The sequence below is a fragment of the Denticeps clupeoides genome, chromosome 18 (genome assembly GCF_900700375.1).
Source record: "Denticeps clupeoides chromosome 18, fDenClu1.1, whole genome shotgun sequence".
NCBI lineage: Eukaryota > Metazoa > Chordata > Actinopteri > Clupeiformes > Denticipitidae > Denticeps > Denticeps clupeoides.
Window position 1 is genome coordinate 4,429,800 of NC_041724.1, and position 25,897 is coordinate 4,455,696.

General features: G+C 44.6%; 3 protein-coding genes across 7 annotated transcripts; 2 read left to right on the forward strand and 1 right to left on the reverse strand.

Annotated features, from left to right (window-relative positions):
- Window positions 1-947: 947 nt before the first annotated feature.
- Window positions 948-10,431, forward strand: tnip1 (TNFAIP3 interacting protein 1). Of its 4 annotated transcripts, none has more exons than XM_028959609.1 (18): window positions 948-1,042; window positions 3,119-3,296; window positions 3,481-3,624; window positions 3,773-3,858; window positions 4,079-4,141; window positions 4,452-4,646; window positions 4,767-4,861; window positions 4,973-5,108; window positions 5,556-5,648; window positions 5,736-5,801; window positions 6,522-6,653; window positions 7,671-7,799; window positions 7,886-8,014; window positions 8,308-8,433; window positions 8,648-8,728; window positions 8,898-9,086; window positions 9,384-9,468; window positions 9,552-10,431. In XM_028959609.1, exons 2-18 carry the CDS (start codon window positions 3,152-3,154, stop codon window positions 9,611-9,613), a joined length of 1,956 nt encoding a protein of 651 aa, XP_028815442.1. In that variant the 5' UTR covers window positions 948-1,042; window positions 3,119-3,151; the 3' UTR covers window positions 9,614-10,431. The 4 variants fall into 4 exon arrangements, with proteins under 4 accessions (XP_028815442.1, XP_028815441.1, XP_028815444.1 ...); XM_028959608.1 differs by lacking the exon at window positions 948-1,042 and adding an exon at window positions 2,170-2,292; XM_028959611.1 differs by lacking the exon at window positions 948-1,042 and adding an exon at window positions 2,170-2,292 and having other exon boundaries at window positions 8,898-8,987.
- Window positions 10,432-12,203: 1,772 nt separating this feature from the next.
- gpx3 (glutathione peroxidase 3) lies at window positions 12,204-14,267 on the reverse strand. Its single transcript, XM_028959676.1, has 5 exons — window positions 14,074-14,267; window positions 13,384-13,531; window positions 13,185-13,302; window positions 12,841-12,940; window positions 12,204-12,749 (listed from the first exon to the last, which is right to left on the reverse strand). The coding sequence occupies exons 1-5, from the start codon at window positions 14,155-14,157 to the stop codon at window positions 12,528-12,530; spliced, it is 672 nt and encodes a 223-aa protein (XP_028815509.1). The 5' UTR covers window positions 14,158-14,267; the 3' UTR covers window positions 12,204-12,527.
- Window positions 14,268-14,937: 670 nt separating this feature from the next.
- On the forward strand, window positions 14,938-22,081 carry dctn4 (dynactin 4). 2 transcript variants are annotated; one of them, XM_028959641.1, is made up of 14 exons: window positions 14,938-15,072; window positions 15,588-15,658; window positions 15,746-15,924; window positions 16,005-16,048; window positions 16,480-16,587; window positions 17,298-17,318; window positions 17,649-17,722; window positions 17,873-17,985; window positions 18,407-18,516; window positions 19,539-19,612; window positions 19,695-19,749; window positions 19,828-19,935; window positions 20,674-20,771; window positions 21,071-22,081. In XM_028959641.1, exons 1-14 carry the CDS (start codon window positions 14,938-14,940, stop codon window positions 21,282-21,284), a joined length of 1,404 nt encoding a protein of 467 aa, XP_028815474.1. In that variant the 3' UTR covers window positions 21,285-22,081. The 2 variants fall into 2 exon arrangements, with proteins under 2 accessions (XP_028815474.1, XP_028815475.1); XM_028959642.1 differs by lacking the exon at window positions 17,298-17,318 and having other exon boundaries at window positions 21,071-21,284.
- Window positions 22,082-25,897: the final 3,816 nt, after the last annotated feature.

Genomic DNA, 25,897 nt, shown 5'->3' on the forward strand with positions numbered 1-25,897 from the left:
GGGTATGATCTGTAAATCCGCTTGAACGATAAAGCGCTGGCCTTTACAGTTTTTTAAAATTTGGTCATGGAAGAAGCACTGCTAATAGCAAGACACATGACCGCATGATTAACACAACCGGGGACCTCCATGTGTACATGTGACATTCATAGTCTGCCTTTTGTTTGGTGACTCATGTGCTAAACCCCCCCATTGAGAAACGGATTTGTGCTCTTCTCCAACCGCTTGATGGCCTCTGGAGGATGAAGAAACCAGAGGCACAGAGCAGAATCATCGCTTGCTGCCTGGGCTCTTAGTGCGCGTGAGAGCAGCTGTTCTTAGGGCATCTCTGAGGTAGAAGAGGAAAGAAATGAAAAAAAAAAAAGAGCGAGGCTAGGAAATCCCCCGCAGCAGGCCAAAATGCGCAGCAACATCAATAATGTGTGCAGCAGGCATGCCGTTCAACTGCAGACAAATACAATGCAACTCTCCACCAAAATAACAGTTGAAGGTTGCCGTCTTCAAGAGTTCAGCAAAAACGTTTTTAGCAGTTTGCAAACTATAGGCTCAGCATTTCAGATGCATGTTCATTTCAGATTAGTAGATACATGTATGTGTAGATGAAATGAAGAATACTATGAATATCATGCAAACACTACAATACACATTTTGATTGCATATGTAATGTGATGTGTGTGTATGTTGTATACTTATTCTCAGTCAAACAGTTTGAAGAGGAGCATCAATGTGCTAATCAAAGGGCTTAATGCATTAATACATTATGGGCTGTGCACATTTCATTACACCGCCACCAGGTCTGCTGATGATTTTTTAAAAAACTATATTTTGAATTGAATCGCCCTGTGAGTGTTTCTGTTGTCTTTGAACACTTAAAAAGGCAGGCTGAAGTTCTTGGACGGATACCAGGTCCCCCTTTTAGAGCTCAAAATATCTGGGCCTTTCACTATGTGGGAATTCCCCAGTCTGAAACACAGCGCAATTGCTTCCCCCCAGAACCACCAGTTTCTTTAAAAAGTCTGTTGGACTCAAGCATGATGTGAAGGTGAGTTTTATGTTCGCTTCATTTAGACAAAAGATTGAATAGATTGTTTAAAACTAAAGCACGTTAACTTGTATGAGCATCTTTTTGTGTGAGGAACTGCATTTTTTACTTAACCAAAGTATTATATGATTTTTTGCATCTTTTCACAACATGTATGCATGATAAGATTTGCATTGAGATCTAAAAAATAAACAGGAAAGTAGTTTCTTTCATCACCAAGTTTATTTTAGTATTTAAAAGAAATTCATAATTGGAGATCTGAATGGCAAGATTCCATTATATGTTATATGAGACCTTTATGAATTATGTCCTTTACATTTGCTTTTTGAACTTTTTAGCAAACATATCTGCAGGCTTTTAAATCCCATAGTCTAATAGTCATTGCATGTTGTGTGTTGCAGAGGGCTCTGCATGCTGAGTTCCACTGTTTACCTTGACAATATTAATTCAGTGTCTGTAAATGTAATATTTAAAAGGTATTTAAAAAGTCATAATCATCACTTCAAAAATAATGGGTATAAATTGGTTTATTTAATAAAAAAATTTAATCAATAGTAAACATAATAAAAAGGCAACGGCCAAAATGTTCTGTCCAATTAATTTTATTGGGTTTGTATGCGACTGAAGCGACTGTGTTCAGGTTTTTATATCTATATATTCTTTATTAATTTACACAAATAAAACATATCTGAATGTACATGCAATTTTTTTGCTGTGCATATGAAATATATTTTTATGCTTTTAAGACCAAGTTAACCTCAAACTCAACTCTCTTAAGTTCAAATGATGTTGCTATTATGTTATAATTACAATCTAAATGCTGTAAATGGTGCAAACTTTGTGTGAATTATTTTAACTACTTTTGACTATACTGCAGAAAAATAAAATCCTATTTTATTGTGTAACTTAAAGGACAGTTAAAATGTGACATCATTCGACGGAGATCAAGTACTTTATACTGGATAATAATCTTGTTTTTAGGTCAGCGCTATAAAAATTACATATGAATCTGCTTTTCATTACAGAGTCAATGTTTTTATTGTAGGTATTTAAAGGAATAATTTGAATGGCACTGTCTTTTTAAATATGTAAATGAGAAGCAATCCCTCGCCCGCCATTGGTCCATTCGGCTGTCATTCAGGGCTGTGAGTGTACCGAGCGTCAGGTGGAATTTCCCGGGTTACGGTAACGACCACTTCCGCAATAATTTTTTTTGGTTGGGTCGAACGAAGACGCTTCTTCGCCGAAAGGTACTTCTTTATTTGCCCTTCGAATTCCATATTTTCTCGTTTGCGTAAAAAGTCCTGCGGGAGCGCATCGTTTACTCGTCGTAACGGGGCCGTCGGCGGCGCGTCGCGAACTCCGAACGCGGCGCGGCTGAGCTGTTGTTAGCCGATTGCTAACTGGATCCAGGAGAAAAGACTTCTGTTCTCTTTGTGTAGCGAACCCCTCGGCCGCCGCGGCGCATTTATCCGCTGCGGTCGCCCGCCGTGTCAAAACGAAGCCGCTCGTCGCCCTTTTACGAACGAAATCCCGCACGCTTCATTTCCACGGCCGGCAATGTCTTGCCTCAATTAATATCAATACTGTTATCAGCATTATTATAATGTCATAATTACACGAACCTGTCCTATGTGTATAATATTCTATAAAACTCCCGGTAATATTGTCAGCAAACTATAGCTTCCGAGAGTGACTATATGATGTATAAACAATAGAAGGTGTAAATATCACTATTTTGTTGCCATAGAGACACTAGGCATCTCGTTTGGACGTTTTGTCCAGTCGATTGGAAATCCCGAACCCGGTCCGCTTGGATGCCAGTCTGTGACCTGTGGATATTGTGAAATGTAGTCTGCGTAAAAGGCATGTGAATGATGAGCCGGTCCGGCCTGATTGCTGACTGGCGCCAGCATTCAAATCGGTGACGCAGAAATCCCCGGGACGGGATGATAGAAATCTCTCTGTTTGAATTGTAAATGTTTGATGGACACTGGCGCTGGTGAAGTAAACCGGTAGACCCGGTGACGAATGCCCCACCAGTCGTTCTTATCTCTCTTTTCTTGAAACCTGCAGGCCGGGGGAACCATGTTTGCCGAGGCGTAAGTAATGGAAGGTAAAGGCCCCTACCGAATCTACGATCCTGGTGGGAGCGAGTGCCAGCCGAGGGATGAGGCGGGCAGCAGCAGCTACCGGCAGCTTCTGGAAGAGAACGGCGTGCTGCGGGAGAGGATGAAGGGCCTGAAGAGTTTAGGTATTTTAGGTTTCATTAATAAAATGCCACTTGGGAATCGCTGGCATGCTTTGTTTTGAACCGGCGCGGATGTCAGTCTAAATTTAGACTCGGCCCGAGAGTCCCGTGTCGTTCAGAAAAAATGTGTCCAGTCTGGTTTGCTTGTGGTTCATTGCGGCAAAAACTCCGCTGCTCCGCCTTGTAGGAGACCTGCTGGAGGAATCTCAGACGGAGGCGTCGAAGCTGCGCAAGCGGGTGGAGGAGCTGGTCAGGGACAATGAGGCGCTGAAGTCCTCCACCTTTGCCTCTAGTCTTTGTATGGGAGCTCCGGTCCAAACGGAAACGCAGGGTAACAATCTGACTTTTTAATTCAATTCTCTAATAGGAATGTTGGCACACTGGGGAACTGATTCACGTCGGCCAAATAGATCAATTTTAGCGGTTTTCCAACCCATGAGAGCATATCATCTAATCTTCATTTCTTTTACATGTTTCAGGTCACGGGAAACATCATGGTCATGCTAGCGCAGAAAGGTCTGAAAGTCGGGAGACCACAACAGGAAAGGTTCAACCGGAACTCAGCGTATGTAATTTTATTGGATTTAAAATGTTCCCTGCATAGGCCGCGGCCGGAAAAAACGGAATCCCCCCGCGGTGGAAATTGCTTAATTCCTCTTGATTATGGCCAGCGTTGCGGTAGTCACATTCCAGAAAGTTTAACGCCGGGGTGCGTCCCTGCGGCGATGGGGCAACTGTGTACATTTTTTTTTTTTTTTTTTTTTTTACATGGCGTGTGCTTCTAGGGGGGATCATCAGAGTTTGAAGTTGTGAATATGGAAGAGCGTGGTGGCACGGAATCTCGAGCGGTAAGAAACCTGCTTGAGCGTTCCGGCAGTTTGTATGAAGGGAATATCGCAGAATTAAAGGGGTTGTTCTAATGCGCCGATCCACGTGGCTTCTGTTTGTTTACGTGGGAAAATTTATGACGGAGAACAAAGGCTGACGCGACTCTCTCCCATATCGCTGTGCTTATCAGGGACCGCCTCGCCCGTGACTCGGCGTAACTCGCACGGGCCGGCGCTAAGTGACTCAGCAGGGAAATCACAGGGTTTACGCGAATAGAACTATCCCACCGACTCGCCCACATAAGTAGAACTGTCCCACCGTCTCCCGCAGGTCGCGGCCATGCACTTGCCCCAGGAGAACCTGGAGCTGGCCAGCCAGCTGCAGAAGCTGGAGAGCTCCTTCAGCGTGTTCGCGGACGAGTCGAACCCCAACCAGCTCCTGGCGCACCTGGGCCGCATGGCCGTCGAGTTTCACAACCTGTCGTCCAAGGTGCAGAAGAACGAGCAGAGGACGTCTCTCCTCCAGGTGAGCGAACCTTTTTTATTTATTTATTTATTTCCTCCTCTTTAAAATTCCCTCCGGTCCCGTTTCTTTTAGTCACACCGGGTGAAATGTTTTTTTTTTTTTTTTTTTTTTATTTTTTAGACACTTTGCGAGCAACTTCGGCAAGAAAACAGTGAGCTGAGGAAGAAAATGGAAGAGGACTTGCAGTACCGAAACCGCGACCTGGAGCAGCTCAGGTACTTGCTCCCATTTAACTTAGCTGAGGGGTTTCCTGTCGGAACTGAAGGGTCTTTCCGCTATTCTTGGGATTATGGGCTCGCACTTTCACTTCGCACGCGTCTGTGCAGGCAGGAGAACCTGAAGCTGAAGGAGCAGGTCAGCGGAGGCCGAGAGGCGACGCAGAGCGAGCACCCCGCGCCCAAGGGGGAACTGGTCAAAGAGCAGCCGACCAAGGCCAAGGTGGAAGCCGCCATGACCCAGCAGGTACCCGTGGGTTAGTCATTGGTCCTGCTTGAGCAGTAGTTACGCGGTTCTATATCAGTACGACTGTTGAAGTGCCGAGGCGTATGTCTGCCTGATCGTTTCCTCCTTCCCTCACAGATTAGCAAATTTTGCTCCGTTGTACTTTTTTGAGATTTTCCAACAGGCTCAATCAGAAGGAAACCCAGTTCTGCTTTTGATGCACATTTTGTTGTAATCTCTTCACTGTCCGTCGTTTTTGGGAACGGCAATAGTTTTGGAAATAAACAAAGTTTTTCATATTTCACTTCTCCATTTTGTGTAAATCCCATTATTTCTCATGTGGTTATTATTGGTTAATAATGAAGAGAGTTTACATATAGGAAGCATTTAATAAATGACAATAAATGCGTTTTTTGTGACGTTGCGGCCCGTGTTATTCTGAATGGAAGTGTCATTTCCCTCCCCTAGAGTGGCAAAGCGGCGGAGAAAACCCCTGTCAAATCCAGCGACCCAGACGTCCACGAGAAAAAGATCAAGCTTCTGGAGAAACAGCTCAAAGACGTGAGCCCCCGCCTGCGAATCACTTAACCCCTCGTTTTCCCTGCGACGCATCTTTAAAACGTCTTTTGTTTCTCTGAATGATCACAGGTACTGGAGGTGAACAAGCAGTGGGACCTGCAGTGGACGTCTATGAAGACACAGTTTGAACAGAAGGTTGCTTAATTCACTCTCAGAATACAGAAAGCGATGCAATCTTTTGAAACTCTAGGGTCATTTAGAAATGTCCTTGTTTTGACAGAAAAAAATATTTTTCAAATAACCTATAAAAAAAATAAAATCAGTGTCCAGACAAAGCTGCAAAGCTGTAAATGGCTAAATATTCCAATGGAATAAATGCAAGTCTGTTCACTCGTGGTTTAAAAAAAAAAAAAAAAAAAAGTAAAAAAAAAAAAAAAAGTGGAACATCAGGTGCATCAGGTCAGTGACCTTTTCTCATTAAAACCTCACGAAATATTAAAAGTTTCTAGATGACCCAAGACTTTTGAACTGTAATGTACATTAGAATTTCATAAGTCACCGAAGGGGGGTGGGGGGTGAAATGAATCATGTTCCTTCAGTCAAGGCTTTGGGGCCGAGTGCAGTGGAAACCCTGCTGCGGGCTAAAGAAATGGAAACCATGCTGCCTTGTCGGTGACAGAGTGCAGAGACCACATCCCCTCTGTGACACCTCAGGCAGAATTTCCCTCACCTCCCTTGTAGCCACTGGCTTCCTGTCACCGCCCTGTCCAGGGGCTCGCCATGCTTGTGCAGCCTCGCCGATCGCGACAGCTCTGCTCTTAAAACCGAATGTGGAATGAAGACGCTTATGCTTGCGTTGTTTCGGTGTCTCGTGTAGTCAAATGTCCCCTAAAACGACACTAATCCACACTGCAGATCACAGACTTGCGGCAGCGGCTAGCGGACTCCCAGAAGGCCGTGCTGGAGTTGGAGGCCGAGCGGGAACAGCGGCAGCGGGACTACGACAAGAAGCTGCTGCTGGCCAAGTCCAAGATTGACACGGTGCAGGTAACAGGGTTTTTTTTTTTTTTAAAAAAACACTCCTTGACATGGATCGGGTGTTTGGTGGGCGGCTCCGATCGCTTTCACATTGTAGCTTGGGAAGTTTCTCAGAGACCAGAAAGTAAACTGATCCTGTAGTCTGAACCACAGGAATTACCCTGAAACCCTGCTTTCCATAAAACCCCAGAGCTAAAATGCTCCGTGCCCAGAAGGTGTTTTAATGGGCTGTGTTGCATGAAGTAAAACTGTATCTTCATCACGGCAGCACAGGTTCTCCGCAGTCTCCAATGATTTCTGAAAACATCTTCTGCCACCTGATTTGGTCCCATACAGTTCCAGAGCCAGTTTGGGACATCACTGCAGATGCTGTAGAGCATTTGAGAAAGATGTCTGTGTGAATGTGTGGGAGTGGGAGAGTGGGGACTTTCTGAACTTCCGTCTCATGCCAGGATTACATCCCTCCTCTGTGGAATTTGTTCCCCTTAGGTAAAGTGAAGTGATTGTCACATGTGATACACAGCAGCACAACACACGACGATGCACACAGTGAAATTTGTCCTCTGCATTTAACCCATCACCCATGACAGGCGCCCGGGGAGCAGTGTGTGGGGACGGTGCTTTGCTCAGTCCCCAGACTCTGCTCCCCGGGCGCCTTCCGTTGCTGCCCGCTGCTCACTAAGGATGATGCGGAGGACACATTTCCTCGTGTCACAATGACAAATCACTTTCACAACAGATTCTTTTCTGTCGGCTGAGCCTTGCTCACCATTTTAAATTACGGGAACAGTGAACAGAATGCAGGATTGCAGAAACGCGGACCTCGGAATTGCTTTGCAAGGTCTTGTTGTAATAACGGTCACAATATTTGATATAATGTTATAGAAACCAGGTATGGAATTTGAGCAATAAAAACATTACTGACTGCAGAAGGTTACTTGCATGTAGGATTAATGAAGTTTATTACATATCTTGATTGGATGGAGCCAGAATTTTCCATCTCTCACGTTTTAATGCTCCCCGCAGGGCGAGAAGGAGTGCATGTCCACCGAGAGTTGTGAGCTGAAACAGAAGGTGCGCTACCTGCAAGACCAGCTGCTGCCGCTCAGCAAGCAGAGAGAGTACCAGGAGAAGGAGATCCAGCGTCTCAACCGGGTCGGTGCTGCAGTGCTGGCGTGGTTTCGGCCAAACGTAGCAGCTGCTCGGTAGCTCGGTGTCTTCTGATTGTGTCTTCTCACCAGGCTCTCGAGGAGGCCTTGAACCTGCATTCCCCATCTTCACCTCAGCAGCAGGGTATGAACCACGGCGATGGGGCCATGAATCTAAGATACCAGGACGCCCTCACACAGATAGCTGTGCTCAAAGAGCAGGTAGGAGCATCTCCGGGATCCAGAGCTCATTCAGTAATTCTGACTTTTCCATGCACTGTAGTCCAAAAGAGAAATCTGTTATCTGGTTAATATTGGCTGATGAGGGATTTTCACATTAACAATAAAGCATTTTAGTACTTGTAGCTGATTGGCCGAGGGGCATTCTGGGAGGAGTCTGGTCACATTTACTTATTACTGCTTAGAAAAAACCTTTACGACTGTTTCTTGCTGTCTCTTACTGAATCCTGCTTGTTATCTGAAGAGGAGCGTGACCATGCATTCTGTACTTGAAGGTTAAGATTTTTGAGGAGGACTTCCGGAAGGAGAGGAGTGATAGAGAGCGAATGAACGAGGAGAAGGAGGACCTGAGGCGGCAGGTGGAAAGGCTTCAGGGCCAGATGACTAATCTGACTAATCAGGTTGGCACTTATTCTGAGACGTTGAAGTGTTGAAGTGTGACTTACAGTGGATTCTTTAGTTTCTGTTTCGTGTTGTGTGTTACGGAGGAATGAAAATGAACCCCCCTCCCTTCCCCCCATTCTTGATGGGTCTGTATTTACAGGAAAAAAAATAGTAATTGCGATTCACTCTGGCTAAATTTGTTTCTGAAATGTGTGTGTGTGAATTCTTTAGCTGCATCAGGCTCAAAATGAATGTCAGAGAGAACGCTCGGAACGGTGTAAACTAGAGAGACTGCAGATGCATCACAAGCAGGTGAGTTGCACTTTGTGAGCTGGTGCCACCTAGTGGCTTACTGGCTTAAAATAAAATTATTTAAAATGATTAGTGATCATTAGTGGTCATTGTGTTTGTTTACTTATTTATTAATCTCATTATTAATCTTCAGTGTACTTATCAGCCTATGTTTTGTGCATTTTTTTTGGAGGGGCAACAGGAGCGACGTACCTCTGACCCAACCACGGGCTCAGCCAACGGCCCGATGAGCCCTCCATACTGCGGGCCGTTTGTGCAGGTGGGTCACCAAGGCCTGGAGGGTTGGCCTATCCACTTCCCCCCCAGGATGCCCAACCTCAGCACGGCACCAGGCCGAGACTTCCAGCCCGTCAACCCAGTAAGACCCAGCAAGGCCCTGTATGCCCTGCCTCCCTTTACGGCCTTAACAGCCCCACCCGTGCAATCTGGTTAATGCTTGGTCTGTCGGTGTAAGTTTAGACTTGTGTGTATTTGTGTGTGAGTGTGCGTAGAGCTTTTATCTTTCCCCAATCATGTCATTTATCTGTTGAATAAATGACGTCTGGGAGTGTGTGGTGTTGGCCTGTTGGGTCTCTGTAGTCTTGCAGCCGTATTTGGAGCGTGAGGGTGTGTGTGCGCTATGTTGGGGTTACTAATATATGCTGTCTTTTTCTAGGGCTTTCCATGGCAAAATTCCTTTCCTCACCCCCGCGGCAACAGAGGACAAGGGGACACGGTCCGCCCTGCCCCAGAGAACACAGGTGAGTTGCCAGTCCACTCCACTGTACAGATTCAGCTGCTTCTTCACTTTTAGCTTTTTCTTTTTTCTTTTTTTAAATTGTAGATCCCTCGGCAGCGGGCTTTGGAAAAAGGGATCGTCAAAATATTGACCCTGGAAAGCACTAATTGTGTTGCCTTTCTCTACAAGTGGCCCTTGGGAAGTAGCATGATGCAGTTATGTTTCAGTTGGCATGATGTGTTTTTTTTTTTTTTTTTCTCTTTGTTTGAGTTTCCCTACTGTATAGATATATATTGTAATGTTTATAATTAAGTTTTATAAGCCTATTTGTGAAACACTGTTTTGGCTATTGAAATATATATTATATTATATACTTAGTATTTTGATTTTACTTTTATTGATTTAAAATTTCTGCTTTACATGATTCTATGCAGGAACTGAAGTCATTTATTTAAAAAGTCACAACAGAAGAGCTATATAATTACAGGTGGAACCAACACGAAAATGGCAATGACATGTAGTGACTAATGGACACCATCTAAAAGAATAAAAAAAGTGGCTCTGTAAATATTCCAGTTCCGGCTGTATTGGATTGTTGCCTTGGGGAAAAAAACCTGAATCCGATGCTAATTGTATTTTTGTTCATTCATGCATTGATTTTGTTATTATATAATGTTCATAGAACTGTTTAATTTTGTGACATGGGTGTTATAATATCAAACTTTTTATTTATAACCGTCCATTAATCATTGACTATATGTCGTTACATTGTCTTCAGTAATGATGTTCTTTGTATATCGTTGGTGTCTCCCTTTCTATATTGTAGCTATTGAAAGATTGTAGTGGTGTGTATGCATAGCTGTGTACACTGTTCATGAGAAGCTCCCTGATTTCATGTGAATGCAGTTCATTTACATCTCGCACATTTTCTTTGTGTTGGGCTCAGCAATCCTAGATTAATAAACGAGCAAGTCTAATACAGTAAGTGCAGTGCAAGGGATTTTTTTTTATTTTTTTTTATTGAGTGTAAGGTGGTGAGTTTTTTTTTTTTTTTTTTTTTTTTTTTCCCCCCCCACTTGCTCCTGTTTGCCACAAATTATGAATTGTGTTTGTTTAATACAACAGTTATCAGAATATTTCCCCCCTTTCACTTGTCTTGAACCGGTCTTCTAAGACCAGGACCTCCCTGACCTCAGATCTGGAACCACATTTTACTTCTGCAACAGTGCCTGGCCTGTGGGTTATACTGCAAACAGAACGTGGGAAGAACAGAAATAATTCCTGCTGAAAGTAATTCCTCCTGCATGCATATGAAATCAGATTTAAAAAATACTTTTTCTCTCCCAGAACTGTTTTTTCCTGTTGAATACTATATTATAGAATAATAGAATAATAAAAAAAAAAAGCATACATACATGCATCTGAGTCAAAGCAAGTTCCTGCTTGTACGCAAGTTGAAAGGTCGTCAGCTGAAATGCACTTTGACATGTCTACTTTATTTGCTGTTTAGCTGTGATCGACTGGAGTCTAGTTCTGTGCTTTCCCCCCACCCCGAGTAGGTTCAAAGCACATGTTGTGAAATATCATTTTGTATTTGACTAGACTAATAAATACACTGCTCAGAAAAATAAAAGACATGAATGAAATGTTCTTATTAAATACTTTGTTCTTTGCATAGTCGAATGTGCTGACAATATAATCACAATAATTTGCGATGGAAATCAAATTTAGGTCTGGATTTGTAGTCAAAATTGAAGTGAAAAAACACTAATGTAATGCTCTTAAAACAAGTCAAAATGAGGCTCAGTAGTTTTTGTGGCCTCTACGTGCAAAGCCTGGGCATTCTCCTGATGAGGTGGCGGATGGTCTCCTGAGGGATCTCCTTGAGCGGGCCAGTCCATAGTATCAACGCCTTGGTCTTAAAAAGGAACTGCTGACGCACTCCAGCCACATGAGGTCTAGCATCGTCTGGCAGTAGGAGGAACCCAGGGCCAACCGCACCAGCATATGGTCTCACAAGGGGTCTGAGGATCTCATCTTGGTACCTATTGACAGTCAGGCTGCCTCTGGCGAGCACTTGGAGGTCTGTGCAGCCCCCCAAAGAAATACCACCCCACACCATTACTGACCCACTGCAAAAACTGTCATGCTGGAGGATGTTGCAGGCAGCAGAACCTTCTTGCCACAGCTCACATTGACGTGCCATCCTGGATGAGCTGCACTATCTGAGCCACTTGTGTGGGTTCTAGACTCCGTCTCATGCTACCACCAGAGTGAAAGCACCTCCAGCATTCAAAAGTGACCAAAACATCAGCCAGGAAGCATAGGAACAGAGAAGTGGTCTGTGGCCACCACCTGAAGAACCACGCCCTGATTGGGGATGTCTTGTGTCCGTTTATTCCAAAATCAGTTTTGCTTCCTAAGTGGACAGTTTGATTTCACAGAAGTGTGATCAACTTGAAAGGAAGTGATTGTCATTGTGATACACAGCAGCACAGCACACGGTGCACACCATCACCCTTTTACCCCATCACCCTTGGTGAGCAGTGGGCAGCCATGACAGGCACCAGGGGAGCAGTGTGTGGGGATGGTGCTTTGCTCAGTGGCACCTTGGCAGATCGGGATTCGAACCGGCAACCTTCTGATTACAGGGCCACTTCCTTAACCGCTAGGCCACCACTGCCCCAACTTGCAATTGCATTGTGTTGTTTTGGTGTGCGAGTTATTTCGGGTGATCAAGAGAAATTAAGGCAGACATTTTGCAGTGAGGGATTTTATTGGTTGGGCTTTGGAGAGCGGAGGTGGCCGGTTGTGGAGGAAGACATGGTCCTGCTGGAGCGGCAGGGCGGCCCGAATGCACTAAAGAGCCGCCCTGGCCAGCATCCTCAGGTCAGGCCCCGCAGGGACGCTGCTTTCAGGCCTCACCTTCACTAGCATGCCGACTTCCACCTTCGGCCACCTCGCCCCCCTTCCTCCGGCCGCTGAAGTGTGGCCTACAAACACAACATCTACTCATTCCTACACACGCTTTACAACAACCATCATTTCCCAGGACTACTCTACTACACAGGACACAGGAATTTAGGAGTAACCCGTTGTGGCAATCAGCTTCCTTAAGAACCTCAAGATGTCCGCTCGGACTTCGGAGACGTTCACCCTCGGGTACCACCGCATGACAGGCTTGCCATCTGGCCCGACCAGGAACTTCTCGAAATTCCACTTGATGTCGTTGACTTTCAGAGGTTCCCAGAACAGCCTGTTGGTGGGGTTCCCAAAGCTGTCTCCTACCGGCGGGCACGAGTTCTGCAAGTGGCCACACAGATCAATAGGTCCAGGCGTCCATGTATCCAGGCGTAAGAAGGCTTCATGGATGCAAATCAGTTTCGACACTCACCTTCAGAAATGTGAAAAGCCCCTGTTCGTAGAGACCATTGACGTCGCCGATTTCAAAGAGCTCGAAGTTGGGGACAAACCCGTTGCCGGGACGGACGTACCTGAAAAATACAAACGCACAAATCTGACAGTGCTGACATACGATCCGATGCCGAGCACAAAGGCCGACATTTGGGGTCTACTGCTATGAACAGGCGCTGATGATGGATGCCAGCGTGGAGAAGGGAAGGGCTGTTGAGAAGCTGGTTTGTCCTTCTCCTTGAGATTAACTCTCGATGACTGATGGAGGCCTATTTGTTTTTAGGGTCTTAATTCAGGCACAGGCACGACGTGAACCATACTCACTGTAAGGTGGGCAGAATTTCGTGGTTCTCTCCGGGCTCTTGTTTTCCGAATTGGTTACAGGGAAAGCCCAGGACGACGAAGCCATAACCCTTCAACTCTTCGTGTAGTGCATTCAGTTCTATGCCAAGGCAAAGCACACGTTAATCGTCCAATGCCGAGGCGGGGAGGCCTGACGTTCGGCTGCTGGCACACTTCTTACCCAAGTACTGGTAGGTGAGTCCTCAGAAGGTGGCCACGTTCACGATGAGGACCGTCTTCCCCCGGTACTCGCTTAAGTTGACATGACTGCCGTTGAGGCTCTTGGCACCATAGTCGTATATGGTGCCATCAGGCTCGGCAGAACACACCTGCAATTCAATTATATACACACACACACACACACACACACACACACACACACACACACATATATATATATATATATATAGAGAGAGAGAGAGAGAGAGAGAGAGAGTATGCGTGACACACTCGCCAATGAACCAGAAGACCCGGGTTCAAACCCCACTTACTACCATCGTGTCCCTGAGCAAGACACTTAACCCTGAGTGTCTCCAGTGGGGGACTGTCCCTGTAACTACTGATTGTAAGTCGCTCTGTAAGTGTTAATGTAAATATATTCATGTTATATTACGCGTGAACGAACGTGTTGAAAGCACCTTAATTAGTGCAAGTGAATTTTGCAGGACAGATTCCCAGCAGTTTTGCATGTATTTACGGGTCTTCGTCCCTTCTTCTACGCGTAGCTTTGAAATAAACCTGGTTAGAGTGCCTGGCACGCCGTGGGTAAATATTTACCGTCTCGCCGCGACGGACGAGTACCGTTTTATTTTACGCCTCGTCTACGTGCTGGTGATGTTCAGACTTCCCACATCCCCGCCAAGACGCTCACCTTCGTGTTAAACGTCGCCCCGCACGAACGAAGCAGCCCGACGAGCAGCAGCGAGGCCGCCCACCGTCTCTGCCGGCTCCCCATGGCGAGCCCGGCGTGGACGCGTGGACTCGTGGACGCGTGGACGCGGCTGGTGGAGACTGACGGCGCAATCGGCGCGGCGGCCGGGAAAACGTGACGCACTTTCCCCGGCGGGCCAATAACAGTCCAGCCTCCACCCCACCGGGCCGAGAAAACACGTAACACGTGATTACCGCTCCGAACTTGTATGCTTTACGTTAGTTTAAAAAAGCAGATTTGCCTTCTAAAGAATAAATTTACTGGTAATTATTAAAGGAGACACTTGTTGGATCCGTGCTTTTGCAGAGGCCTGATCAATTAGAACTAACATTGCTGTTACCCACGGTAATTAAATATTTGCTCCGTCGCTTTTCGTGTTTAAACTCGCCGAACGCGTGTGGCTTTTTGGCCATCGTGGAAAAGTCCACGTTGCCTGGCTGGTTGTTTAATTTCAGGTGCTGCAGTGTACCAAACAACTGCGATTAAACAAACGGGGCGCCATTAACAGTTAAAAGTGGTCCTGGGACTCCCGAGTCCAAATTCTAGGAACTCAATTGAACCGTTTCTCGTTTCGTGTGGCCACAGTGGCCTCACAAGTCGATGATGGTGGGATGGTATGTTTATTTAGCGAATGAAATATGTTGCCAAATTGGGATAAAATGAATAAAAAACAGGTCAAAGACATAAGGCAGGCGTTAGTCGCTTATAGGAGCCGGTCTTGGCAACATTGGTTCTGGTCCTCTGCGCCGTTCCCTTTGGCCGCCGGGGGCAGTGTTGAGCAGCGCCGACGGGCTGCCGCTGGAAATGGCGTCGCTCCTGCAGCCAGACAGTGTCGTCTACCTCGTTCGCGGGGAAAAACCGATCCGCGCCCCGCTGTCGCAGCTGTATTTCTGTCGCTACTGCAGCGAGCTGCGGTCGCTGGAATGTGTTTCACACGAAGTGAGTCGCTCCTTTTTTCCCTCGCATGTTATCAAAAACTGTTGCCGTCTTTCCGATAAGCGGACAGCCAGCTTGGTTGACAATAGCATCCCGGTCAGTGGGCGGGGCTAGCTACCTGTCTGTTCATTTCATTGGCTTAGGGAGGCACGTGGGCGCGCTCTGCACAAAGTTCTGAGCCAGTCATTGGTTGTCACATTAGTCAATCATATCCAACGTTAGTTAATTCGCCCTGCTAGCGTGTGCTAGCTTTCTGGCTAGTAGGAACGTTTACATAGCACATATGAATAAGCCTAAAACCGCCACATAAAACACGACGTCATTTATTTGGCTTCATAAATAATTTTCCTCCTCAATATAACTTGTGTTCAATTAGAATATTTCCGGATTATATTGTTTAGCATTAGCATGCTAACAACATAATACCACACCCAGAAAAAACAAGGCATCGTTACACCTTCAGTTCACACAATAGTTCCCTGAACGTCGTTTGATGTCACAATTATTCATTTGCTCAGGTGGATTCACACTACTGCCCGAGCTGCCTGGAAAACATGCCTTCAGCAGAGGCAAAGCTGAAAAAGAACAGGTGACTCTTATAAACCATATACTTGTGGTTTCAACTTTAACGTGGTTACGGCTTCCACAACAACGACCCCAAATGTCTGTGCCCCAGGTGTGCCAATTGCTTCGATTGCCCATGCTGCATGCACACGTTGTCTACCCGAGCCACCAACATCCCTGCTCCTGTCCCTGATGACCCCACTAAAACCACTATGAAAAAGGCCTATTACCTGGCCTGTGGCTTTTGCCGCTGGACGTCAAGAGATGTTGGGATGGCAGACAAGTCTGTGGGTGAGCGTCGACGCCCGTATCTTAAATATTCACCTTTTTCTTGTGTACAGTCTCTGATTGTATTTTGTTCTGCATGACAGCGAGTGGAGGATGGCAGGAGCCTGAAAACCCTCACGCCCAGAGGGTAAGTGGGAGTAAACATACTGTAACGCTCTTCCTGGTGGACTGTTCCTGGATTTATATACCGTTCAGCCTGATTATTCAACCTAAATATTTTAATCACACAACTTTATATACAGCATACAGCTCTGTTCAGTTTTAAGTACTAGTAATTGCCTAAAAATTACACAATGACAACAATGCAATAATTTAATTTGATTCGCTACAAGATGTGGTGCAAGAACTGGAGGTTGGTCTCCCAGCTCTGTAATGAATTTTCACCTATGGTGTAAAAGTCAACTGATGGAAAACAATATTGTATTGCTGCTCAGAGAACAATAGGAGTCTCTTTCTCTGTTTCATGATAATAAGGAAATTCAGATTCACCTAATATGGTTGGCCCATTTGCAGAGAAAATGTTTATTTTCTGTCTATTTATCTCCTAATATTGTTCAGATCAACAAGCTGATAGAGTATTACCAGCCACTGGCCCAGAGAGAGAAGCTGGAGAGGGACAGAAAGAAACTTGCCAGAAGACGGCCGTTCATGCCGCCGGCCTATTCGGTATGCAGACTTATCAAATACGCATCATTAACCGACCCAACTTGTAGAACTGATGTACAACAGCAGGTCATTAAATGCTGTGACCGATCACTGCCTCTTTCATATTTCATATTCACTCCCCTCTCCCATCCATCTTTGGACATTAATTCATTTCATTCTAACAAATGTGTTGTTCACTCATGTGATTACACTTTAACACATCCATTAACTCTTTTGCATTGTCTCTTCTTTATTTCTGTGCATCGACCATCATGATATAGACATCTATTCATTCATTACGCCCACCTGCCTGATGGGTGTTGCCTTAAAACAGCTTTACTGCCCTGCTATCACATGTTAGTAGCTGTTAAAAAAATCTATTTTTTCTTCAGCTACATGGTAAACCACATTTCGTGGCTATGGCCTTCTAACTTTGACTTCCTCAAAATCATGAGCATTGTAGCTGTAGAAATGATTGATATAATCTGTACCTTTTTTGTTGCCTAACTGTTCTTGGTATTAAATTGTGAAGCGATCAAGCACATGTGTTCTCTTCACTATGTCTGCTAATGCATGCTCTTTAATACCGAATCATTTCTTTTGTTGCTCCATGGCACATATTATTGCAGCCAAAATATCCGCTTGACTACTCTTTGGTTTCTCCCCCCCTCCCTCTCATTCTCCTTTTTTTTTTTTTTTTGCTCACTGATTATTTGGCTTTTGCCACCCAGCAACAAACCGTTCATGTGATGGTAAGTTGACACATTTCACAAGTATGACTTGCTCTGTACACCCTGTAGCCTGAGTAATTACAGCAGTCTCTCTCCCGCCGTTTCAGTCGTGTCAGTGAATAAGAAGGTTACTAGGATACGCGAGTCCTGAGTATCAGTGGCAGAGATTACGTGGCGTTACCTGCTGCAGGAAGTGGCTTATAGGTGCACATATTTTACGTGGGCTGTGAATAATGCTTTGTCATGTTGGATGGAGACAAAAAAAGTTGAAGTTCTTTTATTGCATACCTTGAAACCCTGAAAGTTGTAAAATGTGACACACATAGTCAGCTGTGTGTTCATCTGCAATAGGAGAAGTACGGTCTGGGCATGAGGATCCAGCGACAGAGAACAGGCGCCCCCATTACCAGTCTTTATGGGCTTTCGTGAGTACTACTGAAAAATGTTATTTGCATATTAATAAAGTTTGAATTGCGTTTATATTTTTTAATACAGATGGTTCAAAGTGTTAGGAAATGTATTAAAAAATGGTGTTATCTTGGAAAACTGATTAGAAATATATATTTTTTTGGTAGCATTAAGGATGGGGAGGATCAGAAAGAGATCAGCATTGAACCTGCTCAGGCCCTGGATGAAGTGGAGCCGCTGCCTGAAGACTTTTACACACAACCGGTCAACCTCCCGGAGGGTGAGGAACACCTTGGCACTTTATCATCCACATGCACTTCTGCAAAGCGGAGCCCATCTGTTCCACAATCATTTCTGCACCAGTTAACTTACAAACTTAAACTTTGGACACCACAAGAAACGTTTTTGTCTGTACTGTTGGCCTTAAAAAAAATCATTCTTTAAATCCCAGCCTAAGGTCTTATGGTGATGACATAATTTAAACAGTGCATGGTGTCGGAATGCATAGCTGTTATTTTCTGTTTGCTTGGTGTCTTCTGAAGAGTTACACACATGATTAAAGCACTTCTGCCCTTTTGTTGCCTTCAGCATGGGTCTCCTTTATGAGGAGGCCGCTATTTTCAGTCATGGGACATGAGAGAGCTGTAGATGGGGAGGTTGCTCTCATAAAGGCCCTTTGTTTTTGTATTTTTTTTGTGCAGTGACCACACTTCGCCAGCGACTGCTGCAGCCTGACTTCCAGCCGGCGGGTGCCTCACAGCTGCACCCCAAGCACAAGCACCTCCTGATCAAACGCTCACTGCGATGCAGGGTGCGCGCCTTCATCCAGCACTCATGACACCGCAAAAAATCACCATAAAACACAACACGCCAAATCACCCTGATTCACAACCCACGTCATCACCATGCCGCACAACACCTCAAATAAGCATGATGCACAACCCACGTCATCACCATGCTGCACAACACCTCAAATAAGCATGATGCACAACCCACGTCATCACCATGCTGCACAACACCTCAAATAAGCATGATGCAAAACCCACGTCATCACCATGCTGCACAACACCTCAAATAAAGCATGCTGCACAACACCCACGTCATCACCATGCTGCACAACACCTCAAATAAGCATGATGCACAACCCACGTCATCACCATGCTGCACAACACCTCAAATAAGCATGAAGCACAACCCACGTCATCACCATGCTGCACAACACCTCAAATAAGCATGCTGCACAACACCTCAAATAAGCATGATGCAAAACCCACGTCATCACCATGCTGCACAACACCTCAAATAAGCATGCTGCACAACACCTCAAATAAGCATGATGCACAACACCTCAAATAAGCATGAAGCACAACCCACGTCATCACCATGCCGCACAACACCTCAAATAAGCACGATGCAAAACCCACGTCATCACCATTCTGCACAACACCTCAAATAAGCATGATGCACAAACATCAAAGATGCACGACTCACGTCATCCCCATGCCGCACAACAACTCAAATAAGCATGGTGCACAACTCTCAAAATCACCATGATGTACATTTCTTATTTTGTAAAACTGAAACAGTAAAGTCCTGCAGTCCTCAAGTTGATGTTTGTGAAAGCAGGAAAAATGTCTGAACTTTGAACTCACGTTCAGTTTCAGTTTTTCCCAAATGTCTGGACCAAGTACCCTGTAGTCAAACATTCAAAATCTATGTAACCACTTCTTGACTAAATAGTTGAAAATGATACACACACACACACACACACACACAAATTGCACATTTCCAGTGGATTCACTGTTCAAACTTTTTTCTTTTTTTACTTTTCAGAAATGCGAGCACAACTTGAGCAAGCCGGAGTTTAACCCGACCTCAATCAAATTCAAAATTCAGCTTGTCGCCGTGTAAGTGTCCGTCGAGTGCCGTTTTCTCACACGCTAAAATGATCAGCTGATGCGATGGTTCCGTTTCTCCATATTCTTTCAGGAGCTACATCCCTGAAGTGAGAATAATGTCCATTCCAAACCTGAGACACATGAAGGCAAGTCTTGTGGGCGTGTGTGTGTGTTTGTGTGTTTTGTGTGGATGCTTGTTTAAAATGTTGACCTGGTTCGAGCAGGAGAGTCAGGTGCTACTGACCCTGACCAACCCAGTGGAGAACCTCACCCATGTTAGCCTGTTTTGTTGTGAGGAAGGAGACCCTGATGACATCAACAGCACTGCTAAGGTACAGAGGTCCCCACTTCAAGAACAAAGTGTGACGTAACATTCACTACTAGGAATTAAAAAAAAAAAAAAAAAAGATGGCTGGCTCCGAAGGCTGTGATGCAATAAATCTTATATAAGTTACAGGTCAAAGCCAGCCATGTAGAGTCAAAAAATGTCATCTAGTTCCTAAATTACTTTTACCTACATTATTCAGTGTTTCTAAATGATAGGTTGTAGGTTGAATATTTTGATTGGATGAATCCGCTGAATAAACTTAATGGCCGCAGTGATGCACTTGAAATGCTTCTCTACCCCTGAGAGCTGAAGTTTCCTGTGCTAAGCTTGCCCATGGACCATCTCGCTGTGCAGCGCTCACTCTCGTGTATAATTGCTGAATTACAATGCCCTGTGGAGACATGCTGTAATTTGATTGGGACGCTTAATTTGCACCATCCCAATATATTCGGTCGATCGGTGCCCGGAGAATAATGAGAATAAAGGCCTATTGCTTCAAGAAGGGGTGGGAAAAATGAAACGCACTGGCAGTTTTACTGCTGATGCAGGTAGACAGCTTCTACAGGGGCAGGCTGCTGTCTAATTATATGCATTTTAATGAATGTGCTATATTCCCCCCCCCCCCCCCCCCCATAGTGCATCTATGTAATTATTTTTAATGAAAACCTTTGAGTTCTCATCTTTTTCGGCATGAACATCCTTGCTCAGCGCGCGTAAGCACAACATCCTGTGTTGTGTTCAGGTTGTGGTTCCGTCTAAAGAGCTGGTGCTGGCGGGGAAGGACGCCGCGGCGGAGTACGATGAGCTCGCCGAGCCCCAGGATTTCCTGGACGACCCAGAGTAAGGCACTCACACCATCGCCTGCAAGCTCCTGTATTCTTCTCATGATTTTTAGCCTTAAGACATTTCCTTGTTCCTTTAATTTATTTTTCTCTCAGTGGCCAATTCTTAAATACTGTCAAGATTAAAGGTGTATGAAAGTTTTAAAGGTTTAGAGAGACCGAGTCTGTGTACTTAAGAAATATCTTGAGAATGACTGAATATCTGCACGGCTGCTATTATTGTGTAATTGTTGTATGGCTTTTTACAGTGAGTAGAACTGGTTGTGTGATCTTAATTTCTTTTCTTTTTTGTTCCAGTGTTGTGGCCTTCCGGAAGTCTAACAAGATAGGCTTCTTCATCAGAGTGATTCCCCAAAGCGAAGATGGCGAGGTCACCGTCTCCTTCAAGTTGCGGCACGACTTCCGTAACCTGGCAGCTCCCATCAGGCCAAGCGAGGAGGGCGAAGTGCCCACTGAGGCCATCTGGCTGACGCATCACGTGGAGCTCAGTCTTGGCCCCCTGGCCCCCTGAGAGCATATCTCTTACAAACAGAAACACACACACACACACACACACAGATTTTCTCTTAGTCTCTGGCACTCACTTGCACACTCTTAGTAACATACTGATCATTTAAATGAGGTTTACTGGAGCCACAGGCACTTATCTCTAACATGAACACACACGCACTGTACACATCAAACGTGGCGGGGTCACTCACACCGCTCAGGCAAACTGTTCTTGGGGGCTCTTTACCGTACACTACTCACAGAGATACAGCAGCAGACGCATCACAGCAAGTAGCCAGCCCTCCGCATCGACGTAGAATATTTAACTGCATGCTGCTTCTGCGCACTGCGGATGAAATCAAGGGGTCAAGTGTGTTCGAAAGTTTCGTTGCTCTTGTCTTTATCATCTCGGTAACAACAGTTTTGTGACGTACTTATGAAGATGGGTGTGGGGTGGGGCTATTATGTGAATCAGGCTCCGTTTAGGTCTTACGCTATAAACTATAACTACAAGGAATTCACTGTTAGTAATATTTCCCCTCTGTTTTCTGGTCGGACTTAAAACATAAAAAGTTTACATCTTCTTTTGTTCATTTCCCCCCTCATTTTTCTAGTTATGTCCAGCATTCTGGCCTTAATTTTGCTTCAGTATTTTCCAGTTTTCTTTCTTTCTGATCAATACCCTCATTTTTCCCTTTGGCTTGCTGCTTGTCTAGAGTTAACATTTCTGCTGTCATGTCGATCCTTACTCTCCATGTACCTTTCACTCTGTAATTTTGCCTCATGCTTTATGTCAATAAAGCTCTCTGTGCAATACTGCGCTCTGCTTATGATTTAAACCTCCTATTGGGTTGTTTCAGCTCAAAATATGTACCATGCAACAAAAACTCCACCTTCAATAAAAACATTTACAGGCTCTGGAACTGCAGCATTCTGAATTAAAAAAATACACACTTGACTTTTTTTTTTTAATTAATGCATATTTTTCAGAAGGTTCCTCAGAAAGATTGATATTATTCTATAATATTTTACCGTAAAAACAACTAAAGAGCTTTATCTACAAAACCTATTGGTATAAAAATTGGGCAGAGTAAGTATAAACTAAAATAATAAATACATAAATCTTAACTGAATAAAATGTACAGAAAATCAGCAGTAAAAAAAAAATGGTTTCATATGAACTAGAACACCAGGAAGTCACAGGTTCAAACTTGCTAGGCGCTCTGGATAAGGGCATCTGATAAATGCCACGAGTGTGAATTGTGTTGGCATGCATCCACTCATCGGCGTGTTCCCATTTTTGTAGGCAGGTTCGGGTCCATAGGTTAGGGAAAGTGTAGGGTTTTTACTGGCCGTAATGTGAGGGACCAACACGGCACTGGGTGGCACTGTTGCGCCGTCTCTCGCTCCCTCCCGTGGGCAGCAGCCGAGGGTGATGGCAGCGCTTCCTGTGGTCTAATGAAGCCCTCTGTGTTCACTGGGCGGCGGGGAGAATGGCGGTTCTCGGCGTCGGCCGAGAAGCCAGTGTAATGTTGACTGTCACCCAGCAAATTATGGACATATGGTAATGCGATCCTCTCGTGGCGTTCGTTCAGGAGGGCCTGATGTGATCTGACTGCTCGTCTCTGAATAAGAATGACTTCATTATGGGTGTAGAAGCGGAGGGAAAGAATACTTGTCATGTAAAATGCACACTTAATCCTTCCTGTACCTTAATAGGACGTCGCTTTGTATCTGGCCATTTCCCGAGTAACTAAATCCAATTGGGGAAGTAAAGTTGATGGATGGGCATTAAAGCCATTTGTTTGCCTGGCCCAGACCCAGGCTGACTTTGAAGTTCACGTACGTCCTTTGGGCTCTGGCTGACGTGAATATCAACACAAAACCACTGACAAGCGACGTGAATGACACTGATTTTCTGGCCCCAGGGGGCATGGGGGGCGCGTATATTAGACCACAAGTGAACAGTCAGTTCCTGGAGTGGATGCGTTAGAGGTTGTGATGCACGGGAAGTAGGTCTTCTGGGGGTCTCCTGGTATGGAAATACTACCAAAGGGTAAACAGTGAACCGGTTACAGGGTCGCAGTAATCACATCTCATGAGATTCTACAGAAGACCTACATTCACATAAAAGTATTATTAGCTCCTTACGCCAACCAAAGTGCCTACAATGGGCGTCAGAACTGGCCTACAGAGCACAATGGAAGATGAACCATGTTTTCTTTCACATCTAAGGCATTGAAAATTCAGGAGTCTTATTTAAACATGGAAAAAGCGTGTAAAATGTAGCAGTCCGGGACTCCATATCCCAGACACTCCCAATTAGTGTGGCCTATGCAAATTTACCACTAAGACCAGGAAACACTATGCAAGAGGTCATCTGACTTGTCTAATTTCCCCTGAGGATTGTTGGCCCAGGCCCGGGGAGAAAGATCAGGCGTGTGAGGACCCAGAATCAATCATTCCAACGTCCCCCCCTCTGAACTTTCCCCTTGCTGTTCCGCTGGTCTGTCCCTCCAGCTCATCTGCGGACATCTTTATGTCTGACTCTCCTGCATCGGCCCTCAGCAAAATCCGGTCCACCTTGCTCATCCCCTGGCCTTCTGTTTCGTGAACAATTATCACAATGAGTGTTAGTAAGTCCTGCTGTCCTCTCCAGAGGACATTCAGTACAAGTTGTGCTCTTGAAGGTTTTAGGTTCTGTTAGAGTTGTACGCCGTTCCAACACTTATAAACCAGAGAAGAATGACACGAAGAAGTTGAGCTCTTTTACTTGCAAGGAGAGCGATCAGAGACGACCAATACAGCAGCCTCCAAAAGCTCTGCCGTCTCTTCCGCTTCCTCTCTTTTTATTCAATAATAGGGCGGTACATTCATCACAGGATCACACCAAATAATCTTATAATTTGCATGTAGGGTTGTCTCTTTGGTAGACGCTCCATCGCCAAGGTCTTCTTGTTTTTCTTGCTTCTCCGCGGCTGCAGGCCTCCTCTTATCAAGTCGCGGTCATTCTGTTCTGCAAACAGCCTTTAGCCCACCAGTTTCTGAAGAGACTAATGATTCAATGTAGTGCGCATATTAAAAAGATTAATATAGTTTAATGCATGCGAGATATATATATATGTCAAAAAGGTAGTAAAGGTTAATAGCATGATAACTTATATACATTTTCCAACATTTCCCCCCTGTTTATCATGTATCAAACCTTTTTCTAATTCTTTTTTTTTTGTTTTTTTTTTTTGTTTGTTTTCTTAATAATAACAACAATAATAATAATAATAGAAAAAATTGTGAGTATAGTGATATATATACATATATCTTTTTTTTTTTTTTTTCTTAATAATAACAACAATAATAATAATAATAGAAAAAATCGTGAGTATAGAATAACAAAAATAATAGGAAAACATCGTGAGTATCACACAGAGTGATAATGCCGTCCTGGACCACATAGGGACTGCAGTACGGTGCTGAGAACAGGCCACATGACGCACCGAATCGAAACCACAATGCAACCAACCAAGCATTCAAGAGAACAAAAACGTTGTGTCGCTGTTCAGGAGAGGACAGAATAAACGCTACCCTGCCGATTCAAAACGCTGTTCCTTTTTTTTTTTTTTTTTTTTTTTCTTTGAATCAGCAGATTCAAGTCTGCTGAGAGATCCATATTCTACCATCCTATCACCATAAGTCACCATATTTCCGAACGTTGTTTCCAGCCTTATCCAAACAGCACCTTGCCTGATAAATATAGGAAGTTCAGAATTAAAACAACAAAAAGCCTGATAAATTCAGGAAATACAGAATTAAAACAACAAAAAATACATTTAAAACATAATGAGTCAAGCATATGTCCCCCAATATTTCCCCCCTGTTTATCATGTATTGAACTTTTTTTTTTTTTTTTCTATAGTACTTCCCTAATAACTTCTTCCGGTAGGATTTTCGACTATTAGTTCATAAACCGAGCAATACATTTACACTCAAAGGGATGTTGCTTCAATTCTCGAAGATAGATTCTCGGAACAGTTGACTCAACTGTAAGTCACTGGGCTCCATGGACATCTCAAAGCCCTCATCGTGGATTTTATTTTCCAAGAGCGGGTATAACTGTGTGGGATCAACCTCCCTGGGTGATAAGGCCGTAGTGATGAGACGGTTCACAAGACTGCGCAGACAAGGAATACAACAACATCCACACAAGGTCAGAATTGCAGCAAATACAGCCATAGATGCTAAAACAGATTGAACTAGGGCTTTGTATTTCCCGAATACATTCATGCAGGAATCCCACATCGTAGTTTCCACCCCTGAATGCTCCTTCATCTTCCGGTTGAGGGTGCGCAGGCCGTCAATGGCCAATGTCAGACTGCCTCCTGCAGCTGTGTTGTTTGGTATGAACGAGCAGCATTGCTCTCCAAACATGGCGCAAAACCCCATTTTTCTCAGCCAAGAGCAGATCAAGCGCTATTCTGTTCTGAAAAGCCATTAGGGAAGTGGCGGATAATTGCCCATGCACGGCCTCAAAACCGTCTTGTGTCCAATTTCCTAATTTCTGAACATTGTAATGGATGTAGTTGATCCTGTCTACGTTCTTATTAATCGTACACCACCAATACAAGGTTGATTCGAATC